We start from the raw sequence: 24,481 nt of genomic DNA, 5'->3' as shown, positions 1-24,481 counted from the left end.
CATCCTGGTGTTTTGGGGGGAATCTATTTATTTATTTAGAAATAAATCAATCAACATTTTCCACATCAATGTAAATGGCAATCTGCCCATTAGATTTTAAGTGCAAGTGAATATTTGGGCCAAAGGGAGGCAGAGGAAACACCATAGGGTGTCCGAAAGCAGTAGGGTTCTTCCTCTGGGCATGAAGGTGCACCTTTCGAGATACATTGTTTGGGACCAAAGTGTGTGACCAATGGCTGAATTCCATCATCAACATGTTAAGATATTGGAAATGAACACAAAAGAGAATTAATAATCATCTTTGAAATACTGGCAACCATTTATTTATTGAAAATGGAACATCTTGGCAATGACAATGACATAACAATGGCATCTTGCCAAATACACATACATATAGTTCTTAGCAACATATAATTGGAGTGGGTATCACCCCTTCATTATTATGTTCCCCTGATGCATAGTTCTGTTCAAGAGACTTCAGCCCAACTAATATGGACTATTAAAGGGATATTTCGCTTTCAAACATGTTTGGGGTTATTTTAAGAGCTTTTGAGAGCACCCCAGACAGTTTTTAAGTTGCTTGATTCAGTATTTAGATATTTGTTATTCATTTTATCAGACACGCCCCATTCCTATACAAACCCATTCCAACTTCAAACTCCATTTTAACCATGTTAGATTCATTGAAAACACCAAGGACGGTCTTTGGTTCTGGTGATTGATATTGGCCTTCTAATGCGTGAGGAGGCCGTGTTTATTCAATTACTCTTTTGATGTATTTTTTATAATTGTTTTGGAGAATGAAAATGTTTCAATGAAATAAAATAATAAAATAAAATAAATGAAAAACGTTTGGGGTGCTCACAAAAGCTCGAGTAGATGTTGACCCCAAACATGTTTGAAAGTGAAATATCCCTTTAATTCAAAACGATACATGGCCCCTGACATGTCGTATGCTTTCAATACTGTATACCGTTACCGTATGCTAGTTCTTACATTACCTCTCCACCCGTATAACAGGTACTGATTAAATAGACATGATGTAGGTTTGTACATGGCAATTGCATGTATTAAAAAAAGCTATGAAACCATTTATTTTGATCTATATTACAAAACATCAACAGGTGAAAACACATGAATGAATTACATTACACAAAATGTAATGTTGGTTCACAGTTGTATACACTTATTGCAATGCTTTGGCTTTAGGCAGCCTCATTTTTCCAGTTTGTCAAATGTTGTAAAAACCACCCTAACAATCGCTAAGAGAAATTGCTATTTGTCAGTTTGGCATTAAAAGACAAAAAAAACAAAAACGGATATAATGCTAAACGAAGCAAAGCATGTTTAATTTAGCTTCTTTCCGAAACAGATGTACTACTCCATTACAGCCAGTAAAACAAGATTATTGGCTTGCGTCAAGCAATATGAATATAAATAAAACACGATTAAATGAGTGAGAAGGAAAATCCATCTCATTCATGCTTTGTTTTGGTGCTCAAGTGCCAATGATAAGAGACTGCTTAATTTTCACAAAAGTTAATTACGTAAACCAAATACAACTCTCTGGGCAGCAGGAATATAAAATATAGTGAATTTGTGAATACTGTTGTTTAGAAAGCATTTATAGAAACAAATTCACCCAAGCAAATTAAGATCATCACCATCGAGCAAATTTGTTTTAGATAGAGATTTGAAATGTGAACGGTCCAATTTCTTTGCATCGGAACAATTGCCCACTCTGCTCCTTTGATTTTGCTGTATACCTCATAACCCTCACTCAACCTCCATCAATTTATTGGCAGTCATTTTAGTGGTTCTGGGCCTTCCATGGACAGCATGTCCCTTGACTCCTCAGGTATAATTACGGTACAAACTGTGAGTAATCTGTGTGAAGTGTGTCATCCTGGTCGGATGGACATCACTGGTTTCCTCCTAGACTTCTGGCCTGCCTCCATGGAAGGGTAGCATGTCCTTTTGACCTGATTTGGAGGGGGAAACGTTCTTAGCAAAGCCCCTAGACATTGTGGATCTAGCCTTTCAACGTAAGTTGGATCTTGCTCCCCATTCCAAGGGGGGGGGTATGTGGCGGGGCGTGGGGCCAAGGAGGGCCACAGCTGTGTGGTCTTTCTATTCAGCTTTGGGACCCCAACTGTCAAGTGACACGGTTTAATGGCCGCCCATACTTCGTTTCTCCCCGCTCATCCAGTCAATCCCGATGAAGGTCAGGCTCATAGACATGAAGACGAAGCCCAGAGCACAGAAAACGGCAGCCTATAAATCCAGAGAAGAAGATTATTAGACAGACAGATACAGAGATTTCTTTTAGATTATCTGTTCTGGACAATTGCTGGTCCAACCGAATTCACACTTTGCACAACACACCCTCGGGTCTTCTGCAATACACACACTAAAATTTGAAGTCGATTGGTTGGATGGTGCCCGTTATGTGCAAGACAGACAGACAGACAGACAGACAGACAGACAGACAGACAGACAGCACGCACGCACGCACGCACGCACACGCACACGCACACGCACACGCACACGCACACGCACACGCACACACACACACACACACACACACACACACACACACACACACACACACACACACACACACACACACACACACTCCGTGCATATATAGAGTGTATAGTCGATGTTCAGGCTGCTACGTGGCCTTCGGCCTGAACATCTAGTGCCAAGCATTAGGTCACACGAAGCTTAGCCAATCAAATCCGGATGCGACGCCCACCCACCCTCCGTCCACACATAAGCCAATTATAATATAGATGTATAGAATGGTGTTGTCTTAACTGATATGGTAACACGTGGTTATCACAGAGTGGCTCTGTAGGATCAAAGCCATCTAGAAGAGGGGTCTGTGTGTGAATTGGTTAAAATTTCTAGCTGCCTGTAGACCAAGGATATATGTTTATTTTCTGCAATATTTCAAATTAAAATGTTATAGTGGAAGTCAATGGAGGTCAGATCGGGCTGAAACCATGTCCAAATATGGAATAAAAATGTCATTATCATAGATGACTGACGTCATAGACTGGCCACAAGGGGGCCATGCCACTATTAGACTTGTGTCATTTTCTAATGGTGACTTCACAGAGAGGGCAAAATATTGATCTTGAGTGAAACCCAGTGGGAACCACTGATATACAGTAGAGTATAGTATCAGGGACAGATTTATCTTACCTGGATCTTTGGTCTTGAGCTCATAGGCTCCTGTTCAATAGGAACAATGCGGATGTAGAAAAGACTTGGGAGGATGAAGATCAGACTAGGAGCAGTGGTGGCACCTGAACACACAGAGGAGTCAGATGTTAAAGGGCCATACTGCTATCATGTGACATGGTCTATTCACAGCATCTATACCTCATCGCACATAAACAAAGACCATTTACGTTTGTTTACATTAACTCCGAAGTAATTATCAAGGGCTATCGCCTTTTACGTCTCAACCTCCCGGTAGTAGGGTGACTGACTTATGACATATATAGAGGAGCTGATGCAACATGATTTGTCCACAGTGGCTTGGAAACCATGCACCAATCAGGGGCCACTGGGTAGATGGCAGGAGTGAGAGATAGCTACGCCCCTGGCCAGTCCCCCCACATGACCCTGTACAAGCTTGATTGGTTAAAAAAAACGTTAACCTGTGTTTGATTGTCTTTCTATCTCAATGAGAAAGCCACTTGATGACGTAAAGTTATTTCCGCTCCGACCGGATCAGAAACCCGAAAATTGTACTGATCCCAGGCTAGTGATTAATAAGTCATGGACGTGGGTCCGGGGACTTTTTTCAGCTAAGCTATTGAGCTCAGTCCGCACTTAAAAATGCATTAAAATGAAATGATGTGATGATGTGTAACTAACTTTGGAGAAGAAAAAACTAAGAAAAACGGAAATGAATGGAATCCAGTGGCTTTTCCTCATCAAACATCAAACAAACCCACAGTGGCTTTGGAAAATAGTCAACAATGTCAAGTACAGGGTTCAATTTGCAGCGCTTTGGGAAATAGACGTCAACAATGTAAAGTACAGGGTTCAATTTGTAAAACAAATAGAGGGGTTGACATTTTCTTAACCACTTAAGCCAGATCTGTAGGTACTGTAGATCTGCTATTTTTGCTATTTTTGAATTTTGAAAAGAATTTGAAAATGTTAGAAAATCTGCCCACAATTTGATTAAAGTGCCAAATCACAGCAATAACAACAGTCTCAAGACACGTTACATATAGAGTAGTAGAGAACCGACATTTTCCTACCCTTTCATAACTTTTTTAACATAGATTTTTTATTAAATTGTTATTATCAAACATAAATGTCAAACAAATCACACAGTCTTCATTTCCCAAAAGGAAATGCATGTACATTAATGAATTAAAAAGCAGAGGCATGGATCCCCCCACCCCCAGCAAATCCAAGCCTGGTTAATTATACCATGAGTTGTAGACACTGGGCTAAATATGCCAAACCACAGGTATGGCTCTTTAACCCCCCAAAACAGCCCTTCCTCAACAAATAATATCCTTGCAACCATACAATATGACCAATCTGTCATGCGTTTTTAGCAGAGGGCCAAATAGTACTGTCTTGAGTAATACTTTGAGTAAGAAACATGTTGCTATACCTATAAGACCTATATTATAGGTGTTAAGTGGTTAGGCTAAAGTAAGTTGTATCTTATCATTTCCTTTTACTGTGCAACCTTATAGCATGGGGTTTCTCACCAATGATGCCAAAGATGTCACGAATGTTGGGAACGAGGATGACAAGCACGTTGACAGCGAACAGCAGACACACGGCAATGGCAATGTGACGGACCCAGTGGAAAGGCTTCTCTGGGAACAGGAGTTGGAGGAGTGCACGTCGAATCTGGGATAAATGGATATACATGTAGCTTTAGGGACATGCTGATATCAATGCTGGTATGGGACATCAATACAATTGAGCCTCCTTTTGAGAGCATTGGGTCATAATAACAGCCAGGAATAAGGACAAATCATTTTCAACCAAAGTTAAGTACACAGAGCTACAAAGTCTCAAATATATAGAATAGAAAGATTTTCTTTCTAAAGACATGCACATCTCAAAACCAAATTGGAAGGGTACTGGATAAAAAATAGTGAAGAAAATTCGCACACCAAAATAGGTCCTGTTAAAATATTTTTTAGGGGAGCTCTGGTGGTGCAGGGGTAAAGTTCCTGCCCACCACTGTGGAGACTAGGGGCTTGAATCCTGTGCAGTGCATCATGCATGGTCAGGTCAAACAAACACAACTGGCCATGTTGGTAGGGGGGAAGCTGGGTGGGGAAGGGCCCCGGTCAACAGAGGCCCTGAACTATGAGGAATAGGGCCGCATGTGCTACAGTACATGCTCCCGGGCAAAGCTCCTCACTGGCAGGTAAAAGAAAGTGGCAGGCAAATAATATCCTTGCAACCATTGGTCAAGCCTCATGTGACACGTGACAATACGTTGAAAGAGTGTGCTCGGATTGGCTAGTGAGACGCATGACGTATAGCGGCCTATAAATAGATGTGTCACTTTGAAAGAGACATGGTCTCTTTCAAAGTGAGGTAAGTTTTGTATTGGAGGAGAAATGGTTTCAATACTATCCCTACAACCAACCGGTCTGAAGACCGACCAGTAGGTGTCAGCAGTGACAAGACTATACCGGTGTGTGCGGAATCAGGGAATTGGCATAATGAATAATTTGAGAGAAAAAAAGGAGGACAAAGAAAAAATAAAGGGATTTTTAACTTGCTAAATCCAGCAGATCCTTTGGGACATATTTGGTGATGTGTGGCTTGTTTTGTTTAAAAAATATAAAGATTCTTCAGGTTAAAAAAAACAAACTTCTGTGTCCCAGAATTAAAATACTCTACCATGCAGATTGGTCGAAATAACATTTAATTCAATTACACAAAGTTGTGGAGTGCTGCTTTAAGGTGAACCGTGCAGAGAAGATTCTTACAGGAAACAGGACGACAGGCACAGTCAGGGTGACCGCCACCAGTACAGCCAAACGCACACACAGAATCAGTGTGTCCAGGGGGTCCACTTTACTGTAGGTGTGCAGGAGCTCTGCTTCGGTGTATCCTGCACGCACACACACACACACACACACACACACACACACACACACACACACACACACACACACACACACACACACACACACACACACACACACACACACACACACACACACACACACACACACACACACACACACACACACACACACACACACACACACACACACACACACCAAGGTCAGTGATGTTCACAATCAAGCCAGCAGAGGGAGTCCCACCGGCTTGGTGCCTTGCAGGTTCAAAACATGTATAGGAAAAAATACATTAAAATATTCTGCTGTTTGTTTTAGCGAAAAATTGTATTTTTTGATGATATATGTATTTTTTTTAATGATTTTTATCGATATTGTAGATGGTGTATTGTAAATATGTATTCTATGTATCCCCCTGACCCCCCCCATTAATTCATGCACTCACCAGCACCACATACTACATTACCTCATACACACCTCTTTCTAAGAACCGCAATGGAAACAAACTGTAAGCTTTTTTTCCTTTTGATTATGGTGGGTCAGATGTATTACATGTGACATATGTTTCTTTCATGATCAATAAAGATATGGATCAATCAATCAAACAAACAAACAAACACTCGCACACTATTAACACTCGCACACTATTATGCTGTAACATAATTTCATGTAACGTCAAATAATTATATTTTAAAGTTGATGTTTATTAATGGCATGCTGTTACCATAGAAGGTCAGGTAGCCAAAGATGCCAGTGAGGAGGTACATGATGAACATGGCGAGAATGGAGACGTTGCCAATGTTCTGCATCCTCCTCTTGGTCGGGCTTTAGTTGAGGGGGAAAAAGTAGACAGTGTTATTTGGTGTTGATTTAACAGTGATAGGGAACAATGCTAGATTCACAGTGAACAAAAGGACATTTAAACTGCAAATTAGTTCAAAAGAGATAGAACTATTCCATCTCCTTTATGTCAGAGGTGAATGGTGAACATTTGTTCACATAACCCAATGACATATTCCAGTGAGAAAATCCAAGCATTACTACTGGCTAGTTCCATCATTCTTTCAGAAAATAAGCAGTGCTGACAAATTATATTGCTAAAGTAAATGGTGTTTTAGGCACACCTATGTTCATAGTGAACATAGCCGATCTACAAGCTCTCAAGCACGAGCTTGTAGATGTTGTAAATCTGTAATTTTCACTAATTCTGAAAATGTGTGGGGGGAAAAAGTATTTAAATAAAAACAAAATTCACATAATGACATGCTCAAAATTGGGATACAAGAGTTAGTGCACAAAGTACTATCACTTTTTGTATAGTTGTATATATTACAATAACAATGTGTGGTTGTCACAAAATCCCAAGGCACACCTGGATTGTCTCACAGCACACCCGTGTACCTTGGCACACCATTTGGGAACCACTGCTTACGTATAGAGTGTGTTGTGACATGATGGGTTTCACAGTATTACATTAGTCTGCCATTTACTTGCGCAGTTCAGTGTAGATGGGAAGCACTTCCGGGTGACACACAAATGCGAACGCCAAGATGGGGATGGTGTACGCCGTCTGCAACCAAGTAGAAGGGAACTAAATTTAGCCACTGGTGCACGTGCACGGGTTCAAGTAATGCTTTGAGGGAACACAGAACCCTCTTCAGTATGGTGAAGTGGTTTGCTCCTGTGTAACACGATGCATGAAGCTATGTCTTTAGCATATTAAATGACCAGAGGCCCTACTGTAAATAGCTCCTGACCATTTGTGGTGAGACACAGTGCACACTAGCCTGGCGTGACCCTAAATGAACAATTCAGACTTTACATGATCATTTTGTGGCTGTGGTTCTTAAGTTCGGGATGTCACCTCTTGGTTGATGGTGAACAATTTGGCCTCGCACATGTCATCCGGGACGGTGCTGTTAATGGAGAAGTTGGCAAAGTACTCAAGGGGACAAGTGATCTTGAACCTCTTGTAGATGACCTTTGGTGGGTAACAGAAGAAAGGAGATAAAGTGGGAAACGTGTGGAGAGAGTGAAAAAAGAGACGTTAGAGCCATCAGGTCAAGTTACAAGAAGCTGACAGGTGTGAGTTAACTCTGGTGAACTTTTTGCAGATACTGTATGTGGTTTCACTATATTGTTGCTCATGCCTTGTCATTAATTGAACCCAAAGAACAGGTGAGCAGAAACCATACGGACTCACCGAGGATAGGAAGAAGACCATGCACATGAGGGAGAAGCCACTGGTGTAGCCCAGGTACCCTGCAGATTGCAAATAGACAGTCCTCAGACCATAACTCACCTAAGAGATGTGTAGCCTACATATAAAAGGACTGAATAAGGACCAATGAATCATCACATTTTGATGTCATGATTATTCTGCAGCAAATGGTTTTATATTCATATATTTATCCTGTCCAGTCCGTTTGCTGTACAACTGATTTGTAATATCTTGAGATGATCATTATGTACAGTGTAATAGATGTTCTAATCTATAAAACGATTAAGTTTTAATTTCAGTATAATTAAAACTTGTAATTTAGTAACATTTGCATTTCAAAGTGCAGAACTGCAGGCATACTTTAAGCGCAACTTGAAGCTTAAAGTGCAACAAAGATCACTCACCCAGCTTTAGTTCAGGAGTGGGCGATTTCAAAGGGCCCTATTTAGATGATTTATGGCACAGGGTGCATGCGAATGCATTGGAGGTGTGTCCAGCTAATTCTTTTTTTGTTAAACAGCATGTTTTCTGGGAGCAAAGCAAGGCGCTTTTGGTAGGCTACCTACCAGCACGGCAACTTATCTGGTGGCAACAGGCACTCGGCCTATGCAATATATGCATAATATGGCCCAGATTATTCATAATCTTTTCAACCACAATGCTGAGTCTCTCTGCAATGTTATCTACATTGTTTAACATTGTTGTTTTGAAATCATTTTGAATTTGTTTTGATTTCAAGGAGTGTGCATGCATTGTGAACCTGCCTATGTAGGCATGCATAGGCTATAATTGGAATAATGCGCTCTCTAAATAGAATGGAAATATCTGTGTTGTCACTGCACTAGATTTAAGACCAGCTCATGGGCTGGCCTATTGCACAATCGCCTCTTGACTTTCCTCTCTGTACCTAGATAGCAATCTGCCAACAATGTGCCAGACCACCTCATTTTAAGACACGGCACAAAGGGCACAAAGATGAGCCAATTTAGTGCCGGGTGTAAGATATGGCCCAAAGAGTGCAGAAAATGATCAATAATAAGACTAGTGGTGACTCAAAGTGGAACAGAGGACATTGACGTACCCAGGTGTTTCATCAGCGCTAGGGGGAGGATGATGCACACGCTGACAATGACGATGAGGTAATTTCCATTCATGAACCATTCCCTATGCACAGGACACCAGACAATGAAACACACACGCACACACACACACACGCACACGCACACGCGCGCACACACACACACACACACACACACACACACACACACACACACACACACACACACACACACACACACACACACACACACACACACACACACACAATGTTAGAATGAATAATGCTAGTATTCTTCACATTATTGTGCTATTCTAAGGCTATTCTATAGTTAGTTTGCAATGTGAGCTTATAGAATATTTTTAAGTAAAAGTGAGGTCACAGTGTTGGACATACAGTACATACACAAGGTTTCTGCCTGAAAGCGACAATGTCATACACATTATGCGGGTAAGCTGACTGTGTATGTCATGGAAGGATTGTGTTCATTATAATCTCTACTATGTGTTGATCATTTATTTTTAGATGAGGTGTTGTAATTTTGGAGCATAAAGCTGTCGTCCTGTAATAGCAGCATCGTTTGAGCAATGGAGGACAAAGAGCTACATAAATAAAAGAGTCTATAAATGCAACTGACTGTTGTAGCAGCATTGGTTGGCAGAAATTATGTTATTGCCAGTGGTGGGAAAAGTACAAAAATGTTGTTCTTGAGTAAAAGTATCAATACTGCAAAGTAGAAACACTCTGTTACAAGTAAAGGTCCGGTAATCAAATTCGCGACACGTTGTGAGCTATTTTCAAATAGCCAAAGTTTAAATAGGACTGAAGTGGTTAATATATGTTTTGTAATAATAATCAAAATCTACAAAGTAACTAGTAGCTAAAGTTTTCAAATATTTGTAGTGGAGTAAAAAGTACAATGTTTGCCTGTGAGATGTAGTGAAGTAGAAGTAAAAGTATTGAAAATAGGAAATACTCCAGTAAAGTAAAAATACCTCAAAATTGTACTTAAGTGCAGTACTTGAGTAAATGTACTTAGTTACTTTACGCCATTGGTTCACAGCACGATCAAGTACCGGGAAGTACGGCCCAATAGATATAGCTCAGAGGTGGTGGGTGAGGATAGGGAAGGTTAATATTTGACCAACTATTATTGGTTTAATGATCATGGAGGGCAATGTTACAGGTCATAATCAATGGACATCAAAGTTAAGCCTTGAATGACAGCATCGCTTGCTGAAAATAACTGATCTACAAGCTATCAATGCGATGGATTGATCAGTTATTTTTAGCAAGCACAGTAGATAAATTAAGCTTCAGGTAGTTCAGTCTGTTTTCATGCATCAATGTCCTCAGCCTATTTTTGATCATTCCTAGCTTGGAACACAATCTCTCCCCGCTGGCGGGGGACTGAAATGTTGCTCAGATGTTGCTCTTTCTTTGTAGTAAGAGTAGCTCTCGTATTCATGAGGAAACACGTGTAACATCTTTGTCCTGGCTGCTTCACATTCACAAAAACATTTCACGTTATGTGGGCTTTTGTCCTGTGCATATGGACATGCGTGCGCATTGGAGCTGCAGTCTCTCTGTCTGTGTTGTAGGCCGTGTGTGTGGCCACCAGAAGCAGCCACCAGTACTTACGTAGAACTTGATGTCTGGCCAAGAAAGGCTTGGATGACCAATGGTAACTCATATTTCACAATGAAGAGGTAACTGGACATAGCTGTGAAGGAGAGAAACATATTGCAGTTCAGGAAAAATAAAGTATAACAATCAAGTGAACTTTGTAACAGTGTTAATTTTGTGTCATTTCTTCACATGCTATTACATTCAACAAGTGTATTCTCAAGGACAGAATATGGATGGTTAAATGAATATATCATTTTTGTTCATGGTACCATAATCCAAGTCAGTTCATACAATGCAATGACCACCATCCAAACATATCCAGTGGCTTACTGCCAAGTTCACATTGAAAGAATATACTGTATCTCTGTCTATCTCTAGGATGGCTCAGTTGTAAATGCACATTAATTTAGGCAATATCCTAAAAGTTAGAGGCAGCCAAAGTGACTCAGCAACTCAGCAAAGTGGGTCACGGTCAAACACTAGACTCCTAGACCTTTCTGATGCTTCTGGTCTCTGAACTGCTGAGTGGACCACTTCAAGCCAGCAGGCTCACACTGTAAAATCCAGAGTGTTCATTTAACTTAGACATTGTACAAATGCAACCATGGGTCCATTTGGTTACAGTTACACTCTCTGAGTTAAATTAACATTCAGGATTATACTGTACAGCCTGTAAAGCCCCTATTCTGGGGGGAACATTCGCAAGAAATAGCCGATCTAGAAGATCAGACCACAAGATATTCTGTGTTGAAGGGAACAAAGCAGACAGTACAGTTCCAAGTCAGGTCCGTTTCACTAAGAACAGAGGGTTTACGTGATCAACTAAAATTGCATCTTCGCTCTGTTTCAGTCAAGCCCTCTTTCTCCTAACATTTCTACATATTTGTTTATGCTAAATAGCACATGGGCTGATATTTACATACGTGTGTGTTGGTAAATGTATCTAATACCCAAGAGCTCCACTTGAGCAACACAGCGGTCAACAGCGACAAGACTGGTTAAACTGGATAGCTTCCAAGTATTAACAAGTGTAACTGTGAACAGTGTGAAGCACAGTGCAAATAAAGAGGCAGTATGGTGCACATTATTGGCTAAATTAGTGTAAACAACCAATTTTCAAACCGGCAGTAAATCATCATCTCATAGAGTTTAACGAAAACATATAATTTGTTCCTCCCTGAGTTCAACAGGGAAATGTATAGGTCTCAGTATGTCTTGCACACTAATTACTAACTTGTACCAAAAGGAAATTACAGTCCATTCTTCTGAAACACTGGCTGTTGGCAGACATGTTTTGTTTAGCTCTTTGCCCTCAGCCTGACTTGAACCTCAGACACTCTTCTCACCAGTGCCATGTGACCACGTAGATTGAATGAGTGATCACAGACTTGTCTTGTCTGAAAGTGATTGAACTTTCACCTACATTTAAATCAAGCAAAACATTTCAATCTTTAGTCTCTTTCACTGCACTATATAGTACTAATATAACTGATAACTCATTATCAAATAACGCACGTTTGGTATCCCTATCTCTGAACCTCGCTTAATCAGAATTAACTTTATACAGAGCAGCAGGTATAAAATCACATTAAATAGCAGCAGGGATAAAACCCTTAAACCAAGAATCCTCCTGAATCATCAGTGTGATGAGAATTTGCATTTTATATTTTTTTTACAGGGTGGCTCTATGGGAGGCAGAGCTCTCTAGAAGTTGATTGTTTATCTGGGTCCAGTCTGGCAAAACACTCAACCAATCAGAACCAAATTTCTTGTGCACGCTGCCAGTAGGCCAAGGATGTACCTCCAAGCATTTTGTGTATGTGTGCTCACTGTGCTGTATGTACAGTATGTACATATTGTTTATGTATTTTGTATTTAACTTTCAGTTTATAATAATGGACGACATGCATGTGAGTCAGATTGGGCCGAAACCTTACCCACATTTACAATCATAGTAAAAGATACTGTCATAGATCACTGACTAACATCATTGGCCACATGAAGTCTGAGATCCACATAACGCCACACCGTAATTAGATCCTGTCTTGTTTAAAACAGTTGTGCATCCACCTTCGTAACTATTGTACTGACTAATAATAAAATAAGGTATTTCAAATGGCCTTGCAGGAGTGTAGTATGAGTGATCTTATATATCGTTGCTGTCGGGCAGAAACCATAGACTGTAAAAAAGAAAACAAAGCTACGCCATTGGTTTCTACAGACCGTAAATGAAGCCGATTGTTCAGGAATTTCAAAGCCGGCATATTTCTATATCGCGTCATATCGTGTCATATCCTGCAGAATGCAACCAGACCAATACTGGGTGGGTAGCTTTTGACCTCCAACCTCATCGTGAGCTTGGATTCAGCTGTTCATATCAATGATGAACAAAACCTCCCAACTCTTTTTGTTTTGTTTTTTCATTTCCTGAAAAATGGTTTGTTGTTTCTGCCCGATGGCAGATATATGATAATTAAGAACAAGGACCTACCACCGATGTTATGAAGAGTAATAACGACAGCAGCAATTATTTTTCCTGGATGTCCAAAAGCACGAAGCCCCAACTGCTCATAGGCTCGGATACCTGTGCACAACAGTAAGAAAGCAGAATGTTAGCTCAATGGCACTGGACTTGGCATATCTACACAGTAAGATCTGGAGTTATAACCACTTAAAGAACCACGTCACCCATTTTCAATTTATCTTCATTTAACTGGTCGTCGGTAAGGCTCATTATAAGATGGCACGACTTCTGTCTACTCACTCTGTGTCTGAGGTCTGTGGACAGTTCAGAAACCTGCCTACCAATTACATCATCGGTAGCATGCTAACTTTCCAGGAAGAGAAAGACTGTAGTTTCTATTATCATCGATGATGATGATGATGATGATGATGATGATGAGCATTAGTGGGCACATGAAGATAAATGGTAAATGGTGCATTTTTATAGCACCTTCCTCCAAGGCGCTTTACAATGTGCATTTCATTCACACATTGGTTGAAAATGGGTGAAGTTCTCCTTTAAACCCCACCCTTATATACAGTGTTGTGTAAGAATAGCCAATCCAAAATCAAGCACGATACATGTCTTAAAGGTGTAGTGAAATGAAAAATATGTTTTTCACACTTTTAGAGCATATCCGTGGTCATCATATGGGCACACCTAACAATAGATGCCCAAAAAAATGAAAAAAACCCATTTTTGTGTATTTTTATATCTAAAGCCCCTAAAAAGCCAATCTTAATTACTTCCTGTAAACGAAAACGTGCTGCGTGATGACATCAGACAGCCTTCATGAATATAAAAGAATCTTGATTACGTGCACCTGTTTGATTCCCATAGCTGCACGTTCTTCAAACACAGCTGATTTTAATTACATAGATACTCCGTTTTGAATCTCATTGAAGATGAGTGTATTACTCATTTTAAACTTCATCTGCACACTAAAATATGTATCTGAAAACATTATAGGTTAGAACTAAGCCAGGTAGTAGCAAACGCGCTTCACTGGCCGTCTCTCTCTCACTTGTAAACAAACACTAGCCGTGTTGCCCACGGCTGAAGTGATTGAGATCCAACGTCCCATAGCCTGAAGGGATGGGACCTTCTGATTGGTTTAGAGTCGTTGAGCCGGCGTTTCAGGCTGAACCTTCAAAATAAAATGCCCGAAAATGTCACTTCAGTGCGTCTTTAAGTTTAAAAATTCTACCTATAATGACATGCCCAAAATAGGGGACGCCAGGTTTAAAGTGATTAAATTAACTCAATGTTAAATGAACTTTTGCCATATTTTAGATGAACACTCCACATATTGCTGTGTATTTGTATGGTGAACAAAGCAAAAGCCTTACCCACAACTCCAGCACTGCTTAGGAGTAGGTGAATAGAGTAGCTTGACAGGAGGGCAATACATGTCAACAGAATCCTGTGGAACACAAAGCAACGCACATACTTTCACTGAAAATTATTTTTAGAATAGTTTTTGACACAACCCTCAATTAAGTCACTTAATTTGCTATTCCTCATTACTGAGGTTTCTTTTTATTCTTTTAGGCCTGCAGCCAAAGATAAAACCTTGACTGGAGTTTAAATCAAATGGTGTGTTTTGCTCTCTGCATTCTATCATTCTAGTATAATCTTTTTATGTGAATATTATTAATGTGGATTGCAGAAATCACAAAAGCAGGTTTGTTAATGTTCACTTTGCAGGCATCATGACTGGTGTTGTAATTCATAAAACAAACCTGTACCACCCGTGTTTATTAACAGCAACTGACATATTATATTTGACAAGCTTAACCTTCTAATGTGTTAAGTGAAACTGATGGCTACACCATGCGCCAGCACGCCAGCAGTGGATTTAAACACACACAAGGCCTCTTTAGCGTCCAGACACTCTGTATTTACAGCTTGAAATCCGTTTTTGGAAGAAACCCATGTGCTAGGATTCCCACCATTGAGATTAAACATGAGCACCACTAGACATCTCTCCCACCTGCTGCTGTGTACATGAACTGTAACTCCTAGACCCTGGTGTGTGCCAAAACAAATTTAGCTTCATGCAGTTTTGTTTTAAATCAGGGGTTTTCAGCTGGTGGTCCGTGGACCACTGGTGGTCCGTGAAGGTATTGTATGTGGTCCCTGACCATGCATCCCCCCCCCCATTTTATTTAATTGTATTTTATTTTGGAGAAGCTTAGACCACAACTGTTGGTATTTGTTTTATATGAGGACAGAGGAATTAAAGACATTATTAATATCATTATCAGTTGCCATTTAAGGAGGCTTGTGCTTCAATTCCAGAAAGAACTTCAAGCTTAACTACTACAGAAGAGGATCAGGTCATGGCCTCTGTCAAGAAGAGGCAAATGTATGAAACACATCCCCTTGAGAAGTTCTGGATGAGCTGTCAGGCTGAATGTACTGTAAAAGCAATCGAGTGTTTATTTTTTATTATCTTTTGCAACTATGTATCTCGGTGTGGTTTTCCCCCACACTGAGATACCTGAAGATTAAATAAATGGCAAGGTTGGGGACAGAAAATGAGATGAGAGTTAGATTTTTTGTTAGGATGCTGGTTCCTGGTTCACAAATTCAATTTAATTCATAATTGTTTATTTTCATGTTTTTTTGTATGGAAATTTACTAAATGTAAGCTAAATGTTTGTTTAGCTTATTCCTGTTAACAAGATAAAATACAATTCAGCTTGGCATGACTGCGATGTAGGCCCCTGATATACGAAATCATAACTAGGGGTTAAAAACAAACATGACCTGCAATATTTTGACCACAGATACCAAACAAACAAACCCTCCAAAAACGTCTTTGACCAAGTTGTGTGTAATTTTTAACTTGACGAATGTGAATGCACTCGTTTGTCAGTTGTCCTGTGCTGAGGTACAGAGCATGTTTATCTTGCAGTCTGTCTCCTATGTTTGCTCGTCTCTCTGTAAACGTAGGTGCACACGTGTTGAGCCAGACCGATATATCGGCTTGGCCGATATATAGGCTATTATTTGACTTTTTTGACAACAGCACTACCGGCAATTATGCAGCCGATGTGTCTCGATTTTTTAACCACTTTTAACCTGGCGTCCCTATTTTTGACATATCATTTCAGTTTTCAAAATCTTCTGATCTACAAGCTCACGATGAGTTGCAATGCGTTAGATCTGCTATTTTTAAAGATTTTTGAATAGAGCTTAAGCGGTTCTATAAAAAGTTATTTGTGTTTTTTTTGCATATAAGTTTAATGTTCTGAAATGTAAGCTTTAATCAAATGAAAGTTTTTAAAATGTATTAGAAAACTTTTTTTGTTGTTGATACAAAACATCTGTCAAAATATCGGTAATCGGTGGTTTAGGACTCTCCAAAAGCTGTCAGACTCTACACGTGTGTGTGTGTGTGTGTGTGTGTGTGTGTGTGTGTGTGTGTGTGTGTGTGTGTGTGTGTGTGTGTGTGTGTGTGTGCGCGTGCACAGTGGTACTCACAGGAAAAGGACGATCCCCGTGTTTGACATGGCGTATGACAACCCCAGGATTCCACTGCCCATGATGGCGTTGCTGAGGTTAAAGGCAGACATACCGAAGGAGGTTTTACCTTCAAACTGACACAAACACAAAAAAACAGGAATGTCACCTTTTTAAAAAAGCCTCAGAAACATGTACAGTAGTGCATGGCTGAGTGACACATTCACAAATCAAGGCAATATTTGCCTGATATTATTTTGTTGAAAGTCATATAATACTGGCAGTTTGGTATGTTTAGCCCAGTGACTATGGCTCATGGAATATTGACATTACTGCTGAACGTTTGATTTTTTGAGGAAGCCACTGGATTCCATTCATTTCAGTACGGTATGAAAATCAACTGTTTCAAGCAGACTTGAAATAGACTTTGGAAAAATGTAACAAATACCAGAACTAAAAATAAAGCCTTTAATAGAAAAATGCTCTATGTTTATATACAGTGTGCCAAAACTGTGAATAGATGATGTTTTGGTTGGTCTGTCAATGATGCTCTTTGTCCTCATTGGCATACAGCCACTATATAGCCCCGAATTGTTTGTGTGTCAATTAAAGTCATTTTGGTTTCCCATGCTATACTTTAATCTGGTGTGAAGTTGTGCGTCTTCACTTCGATGATAAGCAGGGCCTGAAACTTTGCGGCTGCTTGACTAAAACCCTGACATTTTCTGTCCAAACCCAAGTGTAACCCATGGGATACACACGTATAGTAGTTTTTTTAACAACCAAAGCCCAACCTCAGTGTAGCTAATGGTAAATGATTAACAGCATTATTTTTCAAAAAATTATTTGAGGCCAACCCAAACCTGAGAAATTATATTAAATAAAGCAAAATTAGCTTGGCCCAAGGCCATCATATACAGTTATCGCCTGTCAGCTTTGTGCATAAGTAATAATAAGATAATAATAAATGTCAGGTTCATGCTCACATCTGTGAACTGTGCTTTTTTCGTTCCATCACTCTTGTGTGGTAAGAATGTTTCTTCTTCTGGTGATACACTGTGAGAGGAATAGCAGAAGCAGTGCAGTTAAATGGTTATAATATCTGACTTGTTAAGCAAACTGAATGCAACGTAACATTAAAATATATAATATACAAACATGTCTTAAGAAAGATGGCAACAGTCGTAACAGTATTTATCTGATAAGTTCTTCAAATAAATATTTTTCTATAAAGCTGTTCTTTTCATCAAAATAAAATCTTATTATTATCAGATTATATATTAATCATTAGAGTGTGAGACAAGAAAAGCAGGTAAGACCAAATCAATCAATAAATAAATAGAATATTCTGAATACATTCATAGCACTAAATTGTGGAATTAATTGTGCTTATTTGGATGTAAATGTCTTTACAACTTACCCTTCTTCTAAAGGGGCAAAGTCGTGGTGGTGGTTCCCATTGGAGAGCTTCTGCAGTTCCATACTTCAGCTTGACAGCTTGACAAAGACGTGTTATTGAGGTGATAAACAGGCGTGGGAAGTTACTGTGCTCCTCTCTTCACGGACTGAAGGAAATCTTAAAAGTTTCAAATTGTATGTAGGGAATCAAATCTGAAAAGGAGAAACACAAGGGATTAAGAGAAAGAGTCTGAGGTGAATGAAAATGCCATGTTGTGAGTGAAATGAATTTTAGGGTTGTTTATGTTGGGCTGTGTTGCTATGGGGTTACACACACACACACCCACCCACCCACCCACCCACCCACACACACACACACACACACACACACACACACACACACACACACACACACACACACACACACACACACACACACACACACACACACACACACACACACACACACACACACACACACACACACACACACACACACACACACACACACACACACACACACAGGACTTGTCTATAGCCTTTCTGTTAAGCATAACAGAAAAGCCAAGAAAGGTGAGCTCCTACCTCCCTCTCACAACCAAATGAATGACCATTAAAACACAAAATATTGTCATTTTAGAGCTCACCAGGCTAGAGGCAGGGAAGCAGGGACACGAAAGTAAAATAAAACTAGAAAAAGTGCTTCTCGGAGCACAGGTCTCCGCCAGGTCAGGTACGTTATTCTGGCCTCCTGGTAGCGCTATAATAGGCCAATGTGAAAAGGGTGGCATTTCTTCCTCGGCCTAGTGGGAATGTGCGTGTGAAAATTTCCTGCAAACTTTGGAAGCCAACCATAGGGGAACCCATATGGGAAATCGGACAGATTCGTGTTGATCACATGACTATAGAGATACTGTGTACCGATTTGCATGACGTTTGGATAAAATCTGTCGGAGTAATGTAAAAAAATGGGTTTTGTACAAATTGGCCTCCTGGTGGCGCTATAACAGGCCCATGTGAAAAAATTGGGGCAGAGGTTCTGAATTGGCATCCAGGGAGTGTGTGTGCACAGTTTCGGAGCGACCGGGCCAACGGTGCCGGAGATTAGCTGCTAACACACAGACAGGACGGACACACACACACACACACACACGGACACACGGACGGACGGACAGGGGGCAAAACATACTCATACTCGGAGACAATAACATCAAATTGTTTGTCTAAGCAAAATGTTTGACGTAAACATATTGTTCACTAGGCCAGGGGTTCCCAAAGTAGGGGTCGCGACCCCACTTGGGGTCGCGGGAGACTGACGTGGGGTCGCGAAATTATTTTGGGTCATTTAAAAAAAAAAAAAAAAAAAAACATTTTTTTTTTTTTTTTTTTTTAAACTTTTTATTCAACAGAATGGATGAAATACCATCTAAAATGATCACAAATGGTACATTTTACCATTTTAACACATTACAAATGCGCACCGAACGTGCAAGTTTATGTGCATAAATGACCTCCAGGTTTAGGTGGGGTCGCGAGTCAATTTCCGCCTTATTTTGGGGTCGCGGGCTGAAAAGTTTGGGAACCCATGCACTAGGCTACATACCCATTACCCATGCTGTGATACCCGTTACCTATACTGTGTTATTCACAAAATGTTTGACATAAACATATTGTTCACTTACAGTACATACCCATTACCCATCCTGTGTTATTCAACACGCAGTGGTTTAGCAACACCTAAATGGCCCACTATTTGTCAGTCACTAAGAATACTTACTTTTGAATTATTTTATGATCACTAATACTAATTAGTTACTTACAGTGATAAAAAAAACGGCACGGATTGCATCCAATAATCTTAAACCTTAGTGTGCATAAAGGAAGCATATAGCCTACAGTATTTATCTTTTGCACTGTAGGCCTACAACCACAACACTTTCAATCATTGAAAGCTGAACCCAGTGACACTCACGCTCAGTGGTTTTTAGAATGCCAGTGATGTGAGATGTTGGAATTATTTTTGTACTGGTGGGCCAGAATATTTTTCTCCAACCCCTGGGATCGGATACGTGGCTCTACAGCTCACAACTTGGAGCATAGCCAAGGCTCACCAGCTGCATGCAACTCCCAGCAGTTGTTGGCTCTCTCAGCCTTGTAGCGCACAGTGACAACAGTATAGGCTTGATAAGAGTTGGCTGGCACCACGGCTGACCTCTCAAGACAAACAGGATTGAACTGTCTCCTCAAACGTTTTGTACAGCTACCATTACATGGACGTCACTGTACAGCATATTCGTCATTTGCTGCCCCACCTTTGGTCTGACTTTAAACTAAATGCTTATGTAAAGTTTTCTGTCACGCAATCACGCAGACAAGGATGTAAATATTATCACTGTTGCATGCATCTTATACAGAGAGTTTATACTATATATCGGTTCGACGGTTTAGGTTCTTCGCAATCCACTTTGAAACATTTTCAATAGAAAACGACAGATCAGGACCACCAATAATTATACTGCCAGACAAAGACCCAATATAATGACTTTGTTGCTTGTCACCTAATTTCTCTCCTGCTTCTGTTCAATGAAGTGGAAATGTCTCCCAAAAAGAAAAGTGACAAATGAAAACATACAAAGTCCATTGCATCAAGGAAAAGGCTCAATTTAATTTGGTAGTTTCATGTGACTCATATTATGAGTATGAGTGTTCATATCCCTATCTGGCACCCTAATTATTGATGAGTTTCACTGAATATTCAATACTCAGTTTGTGGAATATAAAACAGATACATTTATATATTTTGCAAGTACCTACTATAAACATTTCTGCAACTCAGTGATTTTGGCTTCCTTTTCTAAGAACTTCATGTAGATTTAACACCAAGTTGACAGATGCAATAGAACTTAGTTTGAAACACGTTACCTTCCCAAACTTCACATTTAGCTGTCACATGCTTCTTGTGCTTGAGTCAATACTGCTGTCAATCACTTTAAGAGTCAAATCTGTGGTTTTGCCTTTTTCCCAGTGTGGAATTTAACAACTCTTTGGTTCCACTTTTGGATAAAAGACAAGCCTTTAGAAAGCTTCAAGTTATTTTCAACTTTTTGGGAAACGGCCAGGACCATTTGAGAAAATCATGCTGGAAAGCAATCGTGGGAAAATATAACAAAAGAAAACATTCAATGTTTACTGTGAAATATCTACTGTGCAGTGCACACAAGTCAATCCTAACATACCCACTACACAGTACAATCCTCAGTGTTAATTTAACTCCGCAAGAGTAAAAACTGACCCTTACGTGTTTGCCGTGTAAAGGTTTAGGTTTACGGTATATTTCAGTGCAAATGTACTTTCAGAGGAGCGTAAACCTGTATTAACCTGATCATTAATGATTCACATTCTATGAAGACCTAATTCTGCACATTAAAACCTGCCTATGTGATGGAGGTACATCACGTCCTTTTGAGAAACTTACCGTTCCTGGAAAAACGCTTGGCAAGTCTTTGGTAGATGTTTTTGTTCTCAGATCACCATCATCCAAGCACTATACTCTATACTATCTCACAATTAATTAGACATTATCATTGGTCAATTACTGTATTATTGGCTGGTCATAGCACACAGAGCAGGAACGCTCTGGCAAAGAGAGACAAGTGAGTGAACATAAGCAAACGGGGAAGGGAGGGAGGGTCTGTGGGGGAAAGAGGGAGTTTTTCCATTTATGAGGCAATTTAACTATTTAAATTCCTATAATCTGTTGACACTTTCTCTGGGACATGACTGACTTTACAGACTCTCAACAGCTCAGACTGGTCTTTGCAGTCAATAATAGGTCTCTCATTTGCTTGCCCCACCTATTTGGGAACATTCCTTTCTCTCTCTCATATGGTTTTGTCTTTGCTAAATAGCTGTATAAGTGTTTACTACCACTGAAACCTGTATTCCAAATACACAGAGGTCACATCACTAAGCATTTGCAACAGATTTAGCTGAAACCGTATTTCTCAAACGATTCTTGCCATTTGTTGTTACCTAATCGCAGAGACATACAGTATGGGTGGAGATTACCCATAAAACAACGCAATCCTAGAAATATTTTCTTGAAATTTTCCTTTGCTATTGACAACTTACAGTATATTTGCCTTAATAAACCTCAACCATCTGTTACTCCAGTGAGCTTATTTACATATAGAGACTGATCTGGTAAGCTTGTGTGGTGGTGGTGGTGGTGGTGGTGGTGGTGTGTGTGTGTGTGTGTGTGTGTGTGTGTGTGTGTGTGTGTGTGTGTGTGTGTGTGTGTGTGTGTGTGTGTGTGTGTGTGTGTGTGTGTGTGTGTGTGTGTGTGTCTGTGTGTGTGTGTGTGTGTGTGTGTGTGTGTGTGTGTGTGTGTGTGTGTGTGCGCGCGCGCGCGCGTGCATGCGTGTGGTGTGTGGTTGTAATGTTCACATTTATAACAGGGCCTCTGTTATCCATAGGTATCTGGGAACAAGCCTTAACTTGCAGTAAGAGCCTGCATGGGGAGTGAACCACTGAATGTAACTTATTAGACAGTCACATATCAGGGCAACAGTGAACACGTCAAGCCAGCTGAGTGCTCTTCCAGACACTGTGGGCTGCAACCCAATATGGCCAGCTAGGAAATCCGCCACCAGTGCAGAAGGAAGCCCTGGTGTAAAATCCATTGTTTGAATGGCAAGTTAAACGTGCTGCTATTCTCCGGCCCACAACAACTCAAAGTGGAAAGTACCACTCCAATAGTCGCAGTCTAAGTTGCATTCAAAACAGATTGCCATCTAACAACCTGAAATGACCACTTCAACTCTTCTCAAATATGTCTGAAGTAATAAAAGGTGCCTAGTCTACTAATTTATTAAATTATTAATCTGTACTGACACCAGTTGAATTCATATATAAGTGAGCTGAATTCCTCTACCCAGTGGCTGAGTAGAGGAAGAAGGAACACTTACACTATAGTGTGTTTCTGGAAGGAAAAACGGGGAAATGAGGCCCTTTTCTGAGAAAACCCCCTGGCCCATTTTACAAGCATAGGACATATAGAGTTACAACTTATGTAATGCTGTCACTTCAACGTAATGAAATTTATTGAGTGATTTTCAGTGTTATCATTTGGAAGATTACTGTGGCATCTGTGCAGACCTACAACAAGAACTTGAGATAAGCATGCCATTTTCAACTGTCATTTTTTACTTTCTTTGTGTTTTTGTTCCATTTGTTTAGGGAAGCTTTCAAATGAGAAATCACAGAAGACTTCTTTCTAGGGAATACATTACAATATATAACCCAGTTTACATTATGTAGAACTTTGAAATATTTCATCTACTTTAAATGATCTCTCCCTGACCATATAAATAATGATGGGAGTTATCATTATCACATGACCACCTAACCATTAAACAACAACTCAAATTAGTCTTCCAAATTCCCCAAAACAAGTCAGAAAAAGATTGCAACTAAATCTACAGTGTATAAAACAAGGTTCCATGAGGAACAGATATTTTATACAGCTCTGAAACTAGAACAGACCACTAACCAAATTCAATTTCTAAAAAGAAGGTTGGATTTTTTGAGCGGGTATTGACTGATAGAGCTCAGATGGTGCCCAAAACAGAACTAGTCTCTGTATTTTTCCCCTCCTGACATGACGTCCTCCTGTTGGAAAACCACGTGGCAGCGCAATATTGTATCTCCAGCCACAACGAAGCAATGGATTCACCTACCTTCAACGCAGGCACTCTTGTCCTCCTAAAACAAAGGCCTTGCAAATCCTATAATAATGTTGAGGTGTTGCTTTAGGTCCAGAACTAGAGGGGAGCACATGTGGGGAGAAGGCACTGAAGAGGGAGGGCTGCTCCAAATGATGGTCTCAAGTTTCTCATGATGTCACATGTAGAGTCACTCCTCACTCTGTCAAAACAGAATAAGAAAAAAGCAAAGAAAATAGGACCCTTAGTGGCTTTCTCACAATGTTCTGCTGATGGATTGCGACGCTGGGGACTTACTGGGACCTTATTGGCCTTTTTAGGCGCATTGGGCCTGTTGAATTGTTTCCATGTTCAGTCTTTCTTCTCTAGCACCCCCCGCCCCCACCGCCCCCA

General features: G+C 40.2%; 1 protein-coding gene across 3 annotated transcripts; it reads right to left on the bottom strand.

Moving 5' to 3' along the window:
• Positions 1-300: 300 nt before the first annotated feature.
• On the bottom strand, positions 301-24,481 carry slc38a5b (solute carrier family 38 member 5b). Of its 3 annotated transcripts, XM_084068534.1 has the most exons (17): positions 24,386-24,481; positions 24,104-24,290; positions 18,388-18,578; positions 17,954-18,023; positions 16,989-17,104; positions 14,849-14,922; positions 13,488-13,580; positions 11,009-11,090; positions 9,392-9,474; positions 8,293-8,351; positions 7,954-8,070; positions 7,580-7,659; positions 6,814-6,914; positions 5,994-6,118; positions 4,749-4,893; positions 3,211-3,314; positions 301-2,274 (listed from the first exon to the last, which is right to left on the bottom strand). In XM_084068534.1, the coding sequence occupies exons 3-17, from the start codon at positions 18,447-18,449 to the stop codon at positions 2,170-2,172; spliced, it is 1,416 nt and encodes a 471-aa protein (XP_083924660.1). In that variant the 5' UTR covers positions 18,450-18,578; positions 24,104-24,290; positions 24,386-24,481; the 3' UTR covers positions 301-2,169. The 3 variants fall into 3 exon arrangements, with proteins under 3 accessions (XP_083924660.1, XP_083924661.1, XP_083924662.1); XM_084068535.1 differs by having other exon boundaries at positions 24,104-24,410; XM_084068536.1 differs by lacking the exons at positions 24,104-24,290; positions 24,386-24,481 and adding an exon at positions 21,841-21,987.

The sequence above is a fragment of the Gymnoscopelus microlampas genome, assembly GCF_963454915.1.
Source record: "Gymnoscopelus microlampas genome assembly, chromosome: 10".
In the NCBI taxonomy this organism is placed as follows: Eukaryota; Metazoa; Chordata; class Actinopteri; order Myctophiformes; family Myctophidae; genus Gymnoscopelus; species Gymnoscopelus microlampas.
Note: the sequence above shows the minus strand (reverse complement) of the source record. Positions and strands in the feature narration are given on the sequence as shown.